At 47.9% G+C, this 13,542-nt stretch overlaps 1 protein-coding gene across 2 annotated transcripts in view; it reads left to right on the top strand.

The window, feature by feature from the left end:
* LOC132824612 (serine/threonine-protein kinase 38-like) overlaps positions 1-12,628 on the top strand; it is a 72,844-nt gene extending 60,216 nt beyond the window's left edge. For both annotated transcript variants that reach the window (XM_060839205.1, XM_060839206.1), the window contains 2 exons: positions 7,547-7,638; positions 11,067-12,628. In XM_060839205.1, the coding sequence (XP_060695188.1) occupies positions 7,547-7,638; positions 11,067-11,194 (220 nt within the window). In that variant the 3' untranslated portion in view covers positions 11,195-12,628. The remainder of the gene's footprint in view (positions 1-7,546; positions 7,639-11,066) is intronic.
* The last annotated feature ends 914 nt before the right edge of the window (positions 12,629-13,542 follow it).

The following is a 13,542-nucleotide window of genomic DNA, read 5'->3' as shown; positions in this document are numbered from 1 at the left end:
GGGAGACTTAATAGAGACATACAAGATAATACATGGCTTGGAAAAGGTGGACGCTAGGAAATTGTTTCCGTTAGGTGAGGAGACTAGGACCCGTGGACACAGCCTTAGAATTAGAGGGGGTCAATTCAGAACAGAAATGCGGAGACATTTCTTCAGCCAGAGAATGGTGGGCCTGTGGAATTCATTGCCGCAGAGTGCAGTGGACGCCGGGACGCTAAATGTCTTCAAGGCAGAGATTGATAGATTCTTGTTGTCTCAAGGAATTAAGGGCTACAGGGAGAACGTTGGTAAGTGGAGTTGAAATGCCAATTAGCCATGATTGAATGGCGGAGTGGACTCGATGGGCCGAATGGCCTTACTTCCACTCCTATGTCTTATGGTCTTATGATTTTGTAAACCTCAGTCAGGTCCCCCCTCAATCTCCTTTTTTTTTCTCTAATGAAAACAAACCTAACCTATTCAACCTCTCTTCATAGCTAGCACCTTCCATACCAGGCAATATTCTCATAAACCTTCTCTGCACCCTCTCCAAAGCGTCCACATCCTTTTGGTAATGTGGCGACCAGAACTGTACACAGTATTCTAAATGCGGCCGAACCAATGTCTTGTACAATTTTAACATGACCTGCCAGCTCTTATACTCAATACCCCGTCCAATGAAGGCAAGCGTACCATATGGCTTCTTGACCACTCTATCCACCTGTGCCGCAATCTTCAGGGTACAATAGACCTGTATTCCCAGATCTCTCTGCTCACAACTTTTCCCAAGGCTCTTCCATTCATTGTATAATTCGCTCTAGAATTAGTCTTGCCTAAATGCATCACCTCACATTTGTCTGGATTGAACTTCAGCTGCCACTTTTCTGCCCAACTCTATCTATATCCTCCTGTATTCTTTGATGGTCCCTTATGCTTTCTGCTACTCCACCAATCTTCGTGTCATCTGCAAACTTGCTGATCATACCAACAGTGCCCCCTTCCAGATCATTTATATAAATTACAAACAACAGCGGCCCCAACACTGACTCCTGTGGAACACACTGGTTACCTCTCTCCATTTCGAGAAACTCCCTTCATCTACTACTCCCTGTCTCCTGTTGCTCAACCAGTTCTTTACCCACCTAGCTAGATCACTCTGCACACCATGTGACTTCACTTTCTCTATTAGTCTACCATGGGGAACCTTATCAAACACCTTACTAAAGTCCATGTATATGACATCAACAGCCCTCGCTTCCTCTATCAACTTGGTCACTTCCTCGAAGAACTCTCTTAGGTTGGTAAGGCACGATCTCCCCCGCACAAAACCATGTTGCCTATCACTGATAAGCCCATTCTTTTCTAAATATAAATAGATCCTATTCCTCAGTACCCTCTTCAGCAACTTTTCCACCACTGACTTCAGGCTCACTGGTCTGTAGTTACCTGGAATATCCCTACAACTCTTCCGGTACAGGGGGACAACATGAGCATGTTTAAGAATGCCATAAAGATATCTGTCAGGGCCCCAGCTATTTCCTCTCTCACCTCCCTCAGCAACCTGGGATAGATCCCATCCAGTCCTGGGATTTGTCTACCTTAATAACCTCTAGCCTACCCAACACATCTTCCCTACTTAAGTCAACGTGATCCAGACTAATCAAACTTCTGTCTCTAATCTCAACATTCATCATGTTCCTCTCCTCAGTGAACACTGATGCAAAGTAATCATTCAGAATCTCACCCATTCTCTCGGGTTCAACACACAGCCTTCCTTCCTTATCCTTTAGTGGAACAACCCTTTCTCTAGTTAACCGCTTGCTGCTTATGTAAGAATAAAAGGTTTTGGGATTCTCCTTAATTCTGCTGGCTAAAGCTATGTCATGACCCCTTTTAGCCTGCTTTATTCCTATTTAAGATTGATCCTACTCTCCCGATATGCCCCCAGGGCCCGTTCTGTTCTTAGCTGCCTAGACCTTATGTACGCTTCCCTTTCCCTCTTGGCTAGTTGTACAATTTCTTCTGTCATCCACGGTTCATGAATGTTGTCCTTTCTATCCTTTGCCTTCAGCGGGGCATGCCTATCCTCCACTACCGTTAACCTATCTTTGAAAGCTTCCCATATCTCAAATGTGGCCTTCCCTTCAAATAGCTGTGTCCAATCCACATTTCCCAGCTCTTGCCTAATTTTGATATAATTGGCCTTAGCCCAGTTTAGTAATCTTCCCTCAGGACCACACTCATCTTTGTCTACGAGTATTCTAAACCTTGCAGAATTGTGGTCACTGTTCCCAAAGAAACCTCCCACCACAACTTCTATCACCTGTCCTGGCTCGTTCCCCAGTACCAGGTCCAATATGGCCCTTTCCCTCATCGGACTATTGACATACTGCTCTAGAAAACTCTCCTGGACACTTCTTACAAATTCTACCCCATCCAGACCTCTGACGCTAAGTGTATCCCAGTCAATGTTGGGAAAATTAAAATCTCCCATCACCACTACCCTGTTGCCTCTACATCTTTCCATAATCTGTTTATCTATTTGTTCTTCTCCCTCACGCTCACTGTTGGGAGGTCTGTAATACAGCCCCAACAATGTAACTGCGCCCTTCTTATTTCTCAGCTCCACCCATAATGCCTCACTGCTCAAGATTCAGCAGGTCTGGCAGCATTGGCCGAGAGAAATCAGTCACAAATTACACGACACCAGGCTGCCTGCTCTGAAAGCTTGATTTCACACAAACATATTGGTCATGTGATTTTTCATTTTGTCCACCCCACCCCCATCCAACTGCAGTACCTCTACATCGAGAGATATCGGTTAATGTTTCCGGTCGAGTGACCCTCCCTCTAAGCTTGTAAGAGTTTTTGATTGACCGTTCTGTCAATCACCTCAAACTGAGCTCTAGACTCACTGGGTTCTTTTTCACGAAATAAATGGTGAGGGAGTCTGTTAGCTGGACAGAACAATGCCCACAGCACAGGTTCAATTCCCACACCAGGCGAGGTTCCTATTACAGATCCTCCTCCTCTGCCTCTCCCCTCCCCTGAGGCATGATGACCCTCTGGTTAAACCATCCTCAAGATCTCTCTGAGAATCCCTTCTGATCCTCTGGGGCTATGGTGACCTCCTTTAGGATGAGTACAGGGAGAGAGAGGACTGTTTAAGTTGTTAAAATAATGACTTGCTTGATTAAGTTTTAAAAATATTAAACATAGGTACTAGGTTAGCCTGTGTTTTTTAAGCAGATGGTGATGTGTGTATGGAATGAGCTGCCAGAGGAAGTGGTGGAGGCTGGTACAATTTAAAATGCGAGTAAAAAGTGAGGTCTGCAGATGCTGGAGATCAGAGTTGAAAATGTGTTGCTGGTTAAAGCACAGCAGGTCAGGCAGCATCCAAGGAACAGGAAATTCGACGTTTCGGGCTAGAGCCCTTCATCAGGAATGAGGAGAGGGTGCCAGGCAGGCTAAGATAAAAGGTAGGGGGGAGGGGCGATGGAGATGTGATAGGTGGAAGGAGGTCAAGGTGAGGGTGATAGGCCGGAGTGGGGTGGGGGCGGAGAGGTCAGGAAGAGGATTGCAGGTTAGGAGGGCGGTGCTGAGTCCAAGGGAATCGACTGAGACAAGGTGGGGGGGAGGGGAAATGAGGAAACTGGAGAAATCTGAGTTCATCCCTTGTGGTTGGAGGGTTCCCAGGCGGAAGGTGAAGCACTCTTCCTCCAACCGTCGTGTTGTTATGTTCTGCCGATGGAGGAGTCCAAGGACCTGCATGTCTTCGGTGGAGTGGGAGGGGGAGTTAAAGTGTTGAGCCATGGGGTGGTTGGGTTGGTTGGTTCGGGTGTCCCAGAGGTGTTCCCTGAAGCGTTCTGCAAGTAGGCGGCCTGTCTCCCCAATATAGAGGAGGCCACATCGGGTGCAGCGGATGCAATAGATGATGTGTGTGGAGGTGCAGGTGAATTTGTGACGGATATGGAAGGATCCCTTGGGGCCTTGGAGAGAAGTAAGGGGGGAGGTGTGGGCGCAAGTTTTGCATTTCCTGCGGTTGCAGGGGAAGGTGCCGGGGGTGGAGGTTGGGTTGGTGGGGGGTGTGGACCTGACGAGGGAGTCACGAAGGGAGTGGTCTTTGCGGAACGCTGATAGGGGAGGGGAGGGAAATATATCCCTGGTGGTGGGGTCCGTCTGACTCCCACAGCTACCTGGACTACACCTCCTCCCACCCTGCCCCCTGTAAAAACTCCATCCCATATTCCCAATTCCTTCGTCTCCGCCGCATCTGCTCCCAGGAGGACCAGTTCCAACACCGCACAGCCCAGATGGCCTCCTTCTTCAAGGACCGCAGATTCCCCCCAGACGTGATCGACGATGCCCTCCACCGCATCTCCACCACTTCCCACTCCTCCGCCCTTGAGTCCCGCCCCTCCAACCGCCACCAAGACAGAACCCCACTGGTTCTCACCTACCACCCCACCAACCTCCGTATACAACGTATCATCCGTCGTCATTTCCGCCACCTCCAAACGGACCCCACCACCAGGGATATATTTCCCTCCCCTCCCCTATCAGCGTTCTGCAAAGACCACTCCCTTCGTGACTCCCTCGTCAGGTCCACACCCCCCACCAACCCAACCTCCACTCCCGGCACCTTCCCCTGCAACCGCAGGAAATGCAAAACTTGCGCCCACACCTCCTCCCTTACTTCTCTCCAAGGCCCCAAGGGATCCTTCCATATCCGCCACAAATTCACCTGCACCTCCACACACATCATCAATTGCATCCGCTGCACCCGATGTGGCCTCCTCTATATTGGGGAGACAGGCCGCCTACTTGCAGAACGCTTCAGGGAACACCTCTGGGACGCCCGGACCAACCAACCCAACCACCCCGTGGCTCATCACTTTAACTCTCCCTCCCACTCCACCGAGGACATGCAGGTCCTTGGACTCCTCCATCGCCAGAACATCATAACACGACGGTTGAAGGAAGAGCGCCTCATCTTCCGCCTGGGAACCCTCCAACCACAAGGGATGAACTCAGATTTCTCCAGTTTCCTCATTTCCCCCCCACCTTGTCTCAGTCGATTCCCTTGGACTCAGCACCGCCCTCCTAACCTGTAATCTTCTTCCTGACCTCTCCGCCCCCACCCCACTCCGGCCTATCACCCTCACCTTGACCTCCTTCCACCTATCACATCTCCATCGCCCCTCCCCCAAGTCCCTCCCCCCTACCTTTTATCTGAGCCTGCCTGGCACCCTCTCCTCATTCCTGATGAAGGGCTCTGGCCCGAAACGTCGAATTTCCTGTTCCTTGGATGCTGTCTGACCTGCTGTGCTTTAACCAGCAACACATTTTCAGCACAATTTAAAAGGCATCTGGGTAGGTATACGAATAGGAATGGTTTTAGAGGGATATGGGCCAAGTGCTGGCCAATGGGACTAGATTATGTTAGGATAGCTGGTCGGCATGGATGAGTTGGGCTGAAGGGTCTGTTTCTGTGCTGTACATCTGACTCTGAAAGTGTAGATGTGGAAAAGGTTCCCTCTGGTGGAGGATTTGCAAAAAGGCACCAATGTCATTAACTGTAAGATCAAGGGGATATACACAGAGACCTACAGAGACAGACAGACCCGCTAATGGAAATCTGGGGTTCTCACTCCTCCTGGAGGCGGAGACAGGTTCAGATGAGGGTGACTGAGAGGTCATTGTTACTACTTATTTAGTCATACAAGCTGCAGGGTTACACGACAAAGGAGATTGGCATTAAGTTAAAGTGCTCAGCGAGTCAGTGAGGGGCGTGATGGGCTGAATGGTCTCCCTCTGCACTGTAATAATTCCCAGATCAGGGATGTGGAGCATCTGGACAGCATTGCTGGAGCTGAGGTTTGGAATTTTTGGTGTGGGGTGTGGTGGTGGCGGTGGTATTGGGTGAAGGTGGCTGCGGATTGTGAGGGAGGGGCAGGAGCTGAGAGAGAGACCCTGAGGACTGGGCACCAATACCACCCTGGCAGCACTCCTAACTGTAAATCTCCCCCGTGCCACTGTCTCAGAGAAGAGCTTGGAAAAGCTTAAAGTTGTGCCAAAAGAAGTGAAGCTGCAGTGAGGAACATCTCCCTTTCACCCGGCGAGTGGTTCGGGTCTGGAATGGGCGGATTGGAAGTGTGGGGAAGGCAGATTCGATTGAGGAATTAAAGTGCGGCATTGGCTGGTTATTAGGATAGAAGGGAATGGGAAAAACACAGGAGATTGGCTCTAAGTGATGAATCTTGTTTGAAGGGTCAGCACAGGCACGATGAGCTGAATGGCCTCTTTCTGCACCAGAACGATGGAGAGATCTCTGAACTGCTCCTATCCCAGACTCTTGCTCATCACCAACTCCAGCACCTGGCAGCTGATTGGAGCGTTAAGATCTGGAATTCCCTCCTGAAACCCCTCCTCCTTTTATCATTCCTTTGACTGAGCTGCCTCAAGAGCAATATTTCCTCATGTGGGCTGTTACCCCGTTGTCCGATAACTGCACCCGGAGGCATTTAACTACCTTACAGCTGCTATACACCTGCAACCAGAACAGAAGGTGCTGGAAAAGCTCAGCAGGTGAAGAGAAGTCAGATTAATATTTTGGGTCCAGTGCCCCCTTCCTCCGAACTGATGGTAACTGGGGAAAAAGTTGTTTTTATGCAGAGAATAAGGAGGGGGAGTTCTGATTACTCTCCACAGATGCTGCCAGACCTGCTGAACTTAGAGTCATAGAGATGTACAGCATGGAAACAGACCCTTCGGTCTAACCTGTCCATGCTGACCAGATATCCCAACCCAATCTAGTCCCATCTGCCAGCACCCGGCCCATACACCTCCAAACCCTTCCTATTCATATACCCATCCAAATGCCTCTTAAATGTTGCAATTGTACCAGCCTCCACCACTTCCTCTGGCAGTTCATTCCATACACATACCACCCCCTGCATGAAAACGTTGCCCCTTGGCTCTCTTTTATGACTTTTCCCTCTCGCCCTAAACCTACACCCTCTAGTTCTGGACTCTCCCACCCAGGGGAAAAAACTTGCCTCTTTACCCTATCCATGCCCCTCATAATTTTGTAAACTTCTATAAGGTCACCCCTCAGCCTTGGACCTAACCAATATCCTGTACAGCTGCAACATGACCTCCCAACTCCTGTACTCAATAGTCTGACCAAAAAAGGAAAGCATACCTTCACTATCCTATCTACCTGCGACTCTACTTTCAAGGAGCTATGAACCTGCACTCCAAGGTCTCTTTGTTCAGCAACACTCCCTAGGACCTTACTATTAAGTGTATAAGTCCGGCTAAGATTTGCTTTCCCAAAATGCAGCGCCTCGCATTTATCTGAATTAAACTCCATCTGCCACTTCTCGGCCCATTGGCCCATCTGGTCCAGATCCTGTTCAGCAATTCCTGTTTCCCTTTGATTTCCAGCATCAGCAGTTCTTTTGGTTTCTATATAAATGCAAGTTACTTTTGTTGCAGGCGTTTGAGGAAGCAGTTTGAATTGAAAGTTTGTGAATCTGAGTTGTGTGTAATTTGTTTGTAACAGGGAGAGACCGGCAGCGATTCCGATTGAAATCCGGAGTATTGATGACACTTCGAATTTTGACGAATTTCCTGAATCCGACATCTTGCAGCCAGGTATGAAGCAGTTACGTTCACTGCATGTTAACCCTTTAAGCCCTTCACTCAGGGATTTGAAACACACCATGTTTTAAGTTTTAAAGGTTAAACGTTTTAAAAACACGAAGGAATCTCCAGCTCCATTGTTGAGGCTTGTACGGTGGATAATTGTACAGCGTGTTGTAGCTTTTTTTAAAGACAGGAAATGGTTTACCTGTTTTATTCCTCTGACCCAGAGAAATAGAGTTTTTATAGCATTGAAAGAGGCTCTTCGGCCCATGTTCGTGCAGGTCATTAAATATCCATTTGCTCTAATCTCACTTTCCAGCGCATGGCCTTGTATACTGTGGTGTGTCAAATGTTCACCTAAATACTACTAAAGCATCCTGTGGGTTTGTGTCCCTACCGCACTGCTCAACATACTCCCCACCTTCAAGGATGAAAACAATTTCCCTCCAGTCCCCCCTCCACCTCCTGACCCACCTGGTTATTGACCGCTCTACAAAAGGGAAGGGTTTCTCCATAGCTACCCTGTCAAGGCCCCCTTAACTCCAGTACACCTCAGCCTTCGCTGCTCGAGGGAAAACAACTCTAGCCTATCCAGGTCTCCCTCCATCGATCTAGCCCAGCCCAGACGGCATCCCGGTGATTTGTCCTCTGTACCCTCTCTAATGCAATCCCATCCTTCCTGTCATGTGGGGACCAGAACTGCACACAGTACTCCCTCTGGCCTGATGAATGTTACATGTAGCTCCGTTATAACCTCCCTGCTGTTGTAACGAAGGTCTCGATTAATAAAGGCAAGTATCCTGTATGTCTCCTTAACCACTGCGTCCACCTGTCCTGTTGCCTTCATATTTCTCTGGCCATCCACACCAAGGTCCCTCAGATCCTCTATGCTTCCTACAGTCCTTCCAATCGATGTAGATTCCTTTGTTAGTCCTCCCAAAATACATCACCTCCACTTTTAAGGATTAAATTCCATTTGCCACAGTCTAAATCATATTGATGCTGCAGGGGCAGAGGGTGAGAACTTAACTCACTCAGAGTATGTTCACTTAGAGAGAGTTAAAATCAGTCATGTAACCATGACCCTTCTGTTTGACTCCTGTCTCGATTTTGAGCGTATTTTGGATTTCCACACTAAATGAAAGGAGCGCTCTTTGGGATAGTGTTGTCACTGTCTGCAGGGAGTCAGAAACTCTGACACATTCAGTCACAATCTGGAACAAAAGGGTGGCCTACCTCTGACCTTTAGCCTTTGCCATTTGACCCGGCTGCTTCAGTAATGTCCCCCAGAGAGGGAAATCTGCCATCCTTACCCGGTCTGGCCTACATGTGACTCCTGACCCACAGCAATGGGGTTCGCTCTCAGGTACTGGCCTAGTCTGAAGGGTTTTATCAGAAGAGTAAGCAGCTGTAGGGCACTCCGGTCAGACAGAGACTCCCTGTCTGTTCAGGGCGATGTAAACCAGCTGGGATCTGTTCAGGAGCAGCTTGAGCTCACTCCTTGTGGCCAATACTTACCTTTCAGGATAAAAACAAGGACTGCAGATGCTGGAAACCAGAGTCTAGATTAGAGTGGTGCTGGAAAAGCACAGCAGGTCAGGCAGCATCCAAGGAGCAGGAAAATTGACATTTTGGGCAAAAGCCCTTCATCAGGAATAGAGGCAGAGTGCCTGCAGAGTGGAGAGATACATGAGAGGAGGGTGGGGGTGAGGAGAAAGTCGCATAGAGTATAATAAGTAAGTGGGGGTGGAGATGGAGGTGATGGGTCAGAGTGGAGTGAATACTTGAAAGGAAGATAGGCAGGTAGGACAGGTCATGGGGACAGTGCTGAGCTGGAAGGCTGGAGCTGGGGTGAGGTGGGGGAAGGGGAAATGAGAAAACTGGTGAAATCCACATTGATGCCCTGGGGTTGCACTGAGAAAGCAAATGTGGCTGTGGTAGCGAGTCTGTTTCAGGACATGGTTGAAGGGCTTCAGGGCAGATGAGATGACCTGGGAGTTGCAGTGAGAGAGGGACTCCCTGAGATTCTTGTCGAGAGAGGAGGAAAACTACTTCAAGGCATGATTTGGAGATGCTGGTGTTGGACTGGGGTGTACAAAGTTAAAAATCACACAACACCAGGTTCTAGTCCAACAGGTTTAATTGGAAGCACTAGCTTTCGGAGCGATGCTCCTTCATCAGGTGATAGTGGAGGGTGCAATCCTAACAGAATTTGTAGCAAAATTTAACAGTGTGATGTAACTGAAATTATACATTGAAAAATTAATTGTCTGTTAAGCCTTTCATCTGTTAGAATACCGTGATAGCTTCACTTCTTTCACACACACACACACACACACACACACACACACACACACACACACACACACACACACACACACACACACACACACACACACACACATATTCTCACACTCAACCCCCAACCCAGACAGACAGACAGACACACACAGACATATATTTTGTGGGTGAGTTTGTACTTGCAGAGTTACATTGTACATTGCTCAAACACTGCAGACATTCATGTAAAACTCCATTATCTCTCTTTTTAGATTAGAATCAATCTAAACATCATGACATAGACAGAGAACACAACACCATTCAACATATTGCCTATCTATCATCCAATGTTAATAGCTAAGCCAAGAATGCAACTTTTTTTTTAAAAAAAGGTTTTGTGATTTACACATGAAAAAAGTGAAACTATCACTATTCTAACAGTTACATCACATTAAATTTTTGCTCTAAATTCTGTGTGTCAGGATTGAGCCCTCCACTATCACCTGATGAAAGAGCAGCGCTCCGAAAGCTAGTGCTTCCAATTGAACCTGTTGGACTATAACCTGGTGTTGTGATTTTTATCTTCAAGGCAGGCATCCTTGCAAGAGGATTCACAGTCGGGTACAAACAGTGACTGCAAATGCTGCTGCTGTACGTGTTTGTGAAATCACGGACTGCACTACTTCACCTGGACGCTGGTCAAAGTTTGTGATGCTGTCATAACTGGCTGTTGTTGGATCAGTAATTAAAAATCTCAGCCCAATCGTGTGTGTTTCTTTTAAGTAAAAAAATTGAATGTGTGGAGCTAGTATCTCAGTGACCATTGGTGCTCTGGCTCCAGGCACTAAGTAACTTACTCCTCTGCCTGTTGTTCATTGGTTGGTTGTGCGGCCTCTTGGAGTGTTCCAAGGCTGTGCCAGGTGCCATTTCAATGCATTTAGTTATCTCTAACTCATTAGACCTGCTATTGGCCACACGAATGTCAGGCAGGAGGGGGAGTGGGATAACCTGCTGAGATCTTACAAAGGGCCGGAACTGGTATAATGGGTCGAATGGCCTGCATCAGTGCTACAGCCGTTCTGTCGTTCAGTGCTGTGTTGGTGCCGAATCTTTCAGTTGTGACTAAACACGTCTAATTCTTTTGTTTGTTCTCTCAGCGCCCAACATGACTGACACGGATTATAAATCGAAGGACTGGGTCTTCATTAACTACACCTACAAGCGGTTTGAGGGCCTGACTGCTCGGGGAACAATCCCATCGTACATGAAGGTGGGCAAGTCATGAGGATTGCTGTGGTTACTGCGGCCTGTGTGCGTGTCTCTCTCTCTCCCACCACCCTGAGGACTCACTGTTACACACCCCCAAACACCAGGTCACCCAGAGTTCTGCTGGATTAGAATTCCCTGCAGCTCAATTCCTACTTTTTATTGGAACTTGTTCGTAGAACAAAGGATGCCGCATACTTGCTTGGGATCGCTTCCTAGCCGGAGAATTAAAACCAGCGGCCACTGTTGGATGTTTTAATTTAATGTGTGTGTGTGTGTGTGTGTGTGTGTGTGTGTTGTTGGGATTCAGTGTTCCAATATGTGGCTATGTTTAAGCTGCACGTGTGAGTGAATGTGGTTGGAGTATTTGCAGCTTGTTCTGTGAGATCTGAAATCTGGTGGAGTGTAGTATCAAGAGCGTGCGTTGTGAGATTGTGACTGTCTTGAAGCTGTGCAGCAGTTGTCAGGAACAGAGTCCTACCTCCCCCACCCCCAGTCCGACTGATTTGAAATTCCCTGTCTGCTTTCGATTCTCATGGTCCTGGTATCGAGCCCAGGTCCTTGAACCCCTGACCCAGATGGACATTCCTTTTTATAGCTCTGAGGGAGTGCTGGATGAGATGTTAACCAGAGGATCCAGTCTGGCCTCTGGGCTAAGCCAGGAAAGGGCCTGTGCTGCTACACTGAGGCAGAGCAGTGGGCACTCCCCCGCTGATCTCCTGCATCAATATATTATCTCAGTTGACATGACTGAGAGAAAAGCTGGTCATTCACCGCATTGCTGTTTGTGGGAACTTATTGTGTATAAATTGGTTGGCATGTTTCCTACATTACAACAATGCCCCCATCCTTCATTGATTGAGTCTTCCTGGAGTGTGAAAGGTGCTATATAAATGTAAGACCATTTCCCTCTTTCAGCTCCCCTCCATGCTGCCAGTTCCCTCCCACAAGGAATGTACTCCTTTGTGTTTCTTTCTGTGGAGGGAGAGCAGAGAGTTCAATGTCCCCTCAAACACGAAACTCATTATCTTTCACATTTGTGTAATTGCATCAGGAAAGCTGCTGTTTGCAGGTCAGCCTGGACTCTGGTAATATTGTCTCCCAGGCTAATTAAACAGCCAGAGTCAAGTTAAACTACAAAGAAATACTCGCTGTGTGTGTGTGTGTGTGTGTGTGTGTGTGTAAAACGTAGAAGTCTTGTTGCCAGGCCCTTTAGATTGAGACAGTATCTTCTGTTACTCTGTGTGACATTGTGCCACTTTTGCGTGTAGCAGACTTCCTTTTTCTTTCTTTATTTTATTTTCAAAGAAAACCAAAGATCTTGATGTTGAACATGAAGTTTTGTTTCTGCGGATGACTTTATTCTCGGGATCCTACAGATCCAGATTGGGAATGTTCTTGACTGAAATGTTGTACATTTTTTTTAAGTTGAATAATAAAGCTGATTTCTGACCGTTCCTTTTTAATTATTGGGAGTAATGTGATAAAAATAGCTCTTGTTTTCTGCTGCATTTCCCCACTTTCTTTACCCTGTTCCAATTCCTTCCCTCATTTCCTACTCCCCCCTCTCTTTCCCACCCCTTCATTATTCCTCCTGCACTCCTTATAAGTACCAGAGATAAATGAGTGGCTCAGGGCCTGGGCTGCTTCAGCGTTGCTGGGTCAAAATCCTGCAATTCTCTCCCGAAGGGCATTGTGGGTCTGCCTACAGCACATGGACTGCAGCGGTTCAAGAAGGCAGCTCACCCCCACCCTCTCAAGGGGCAATTAGGGACGGGCAATAAATGCTGGGCCCAGCCAGTGATGTCCATGTCCCAGAAATAAATAAACAACTGTTTCCCCACACTGCCTGGATTTTTTATTACTGGGTTGTGTGCATCACTCGGTGTAACTGTCCCTGGAGAAGGTGGGGGTGAGCTGCTGCCTTGAACCACTGCAGACTGCAGACACACAATGCCCTTTAGGGAGGGAATTGCAGGATTTTGACCCAGCGACAGTGAAGGAACAGTGATATATTTCAGGATGGCGAGTGGCTTGGAGGGGAACTTGCAGGGGGGGTGGTGTTCCCATGTACCTGGTGCTCTTGTCCTTCTGGATGGAAGTGGTTGTGGGTTTGGAAGGTGCTGCCTGAGGATCTTTGGTGAATTTCTGCCGGGCATCTTGTAGATGGTACACACTGCTGCTTACTAAGTGATGGTGGAGGGAGAGCCACTCAAACGGGCTGCTTGTTAGTATTTCATTTTCTGTAGGAACGTCAGTGAGGACCATAAAGCCCTTGACAAATGGTCCTGGTGCACTCCGGAAAGTTGCAGTATTCCTTGACACCAGAAGGGGGCAATGCTGGTCTAGTTTTGAAATGAATGGAGA

The sequence above is a fragment of the Hemiscyllium ocellatum genome, chromosome 19 (genome assembly GCF_020745735.1).
Source record: "Hemiscyllium ocellatum isolate sHemOce1 chromosome 19, sHemOce1.pat.X.cur, whole genome shotgun sequence".
Classification (NCBI taxonomy): domain Eukaryota; kingdom Metazoa; phylum Chordata; class Chondrichthyes; order Orectolobiformes; family Hemiscylliidae; genus Hemiscyllium; species Hemiscyllium ocellatum.
Note: the sequence above shows the minus strand (reverse complement) of the source record. Positions and strands in the feature narration are given on the sequence as shown.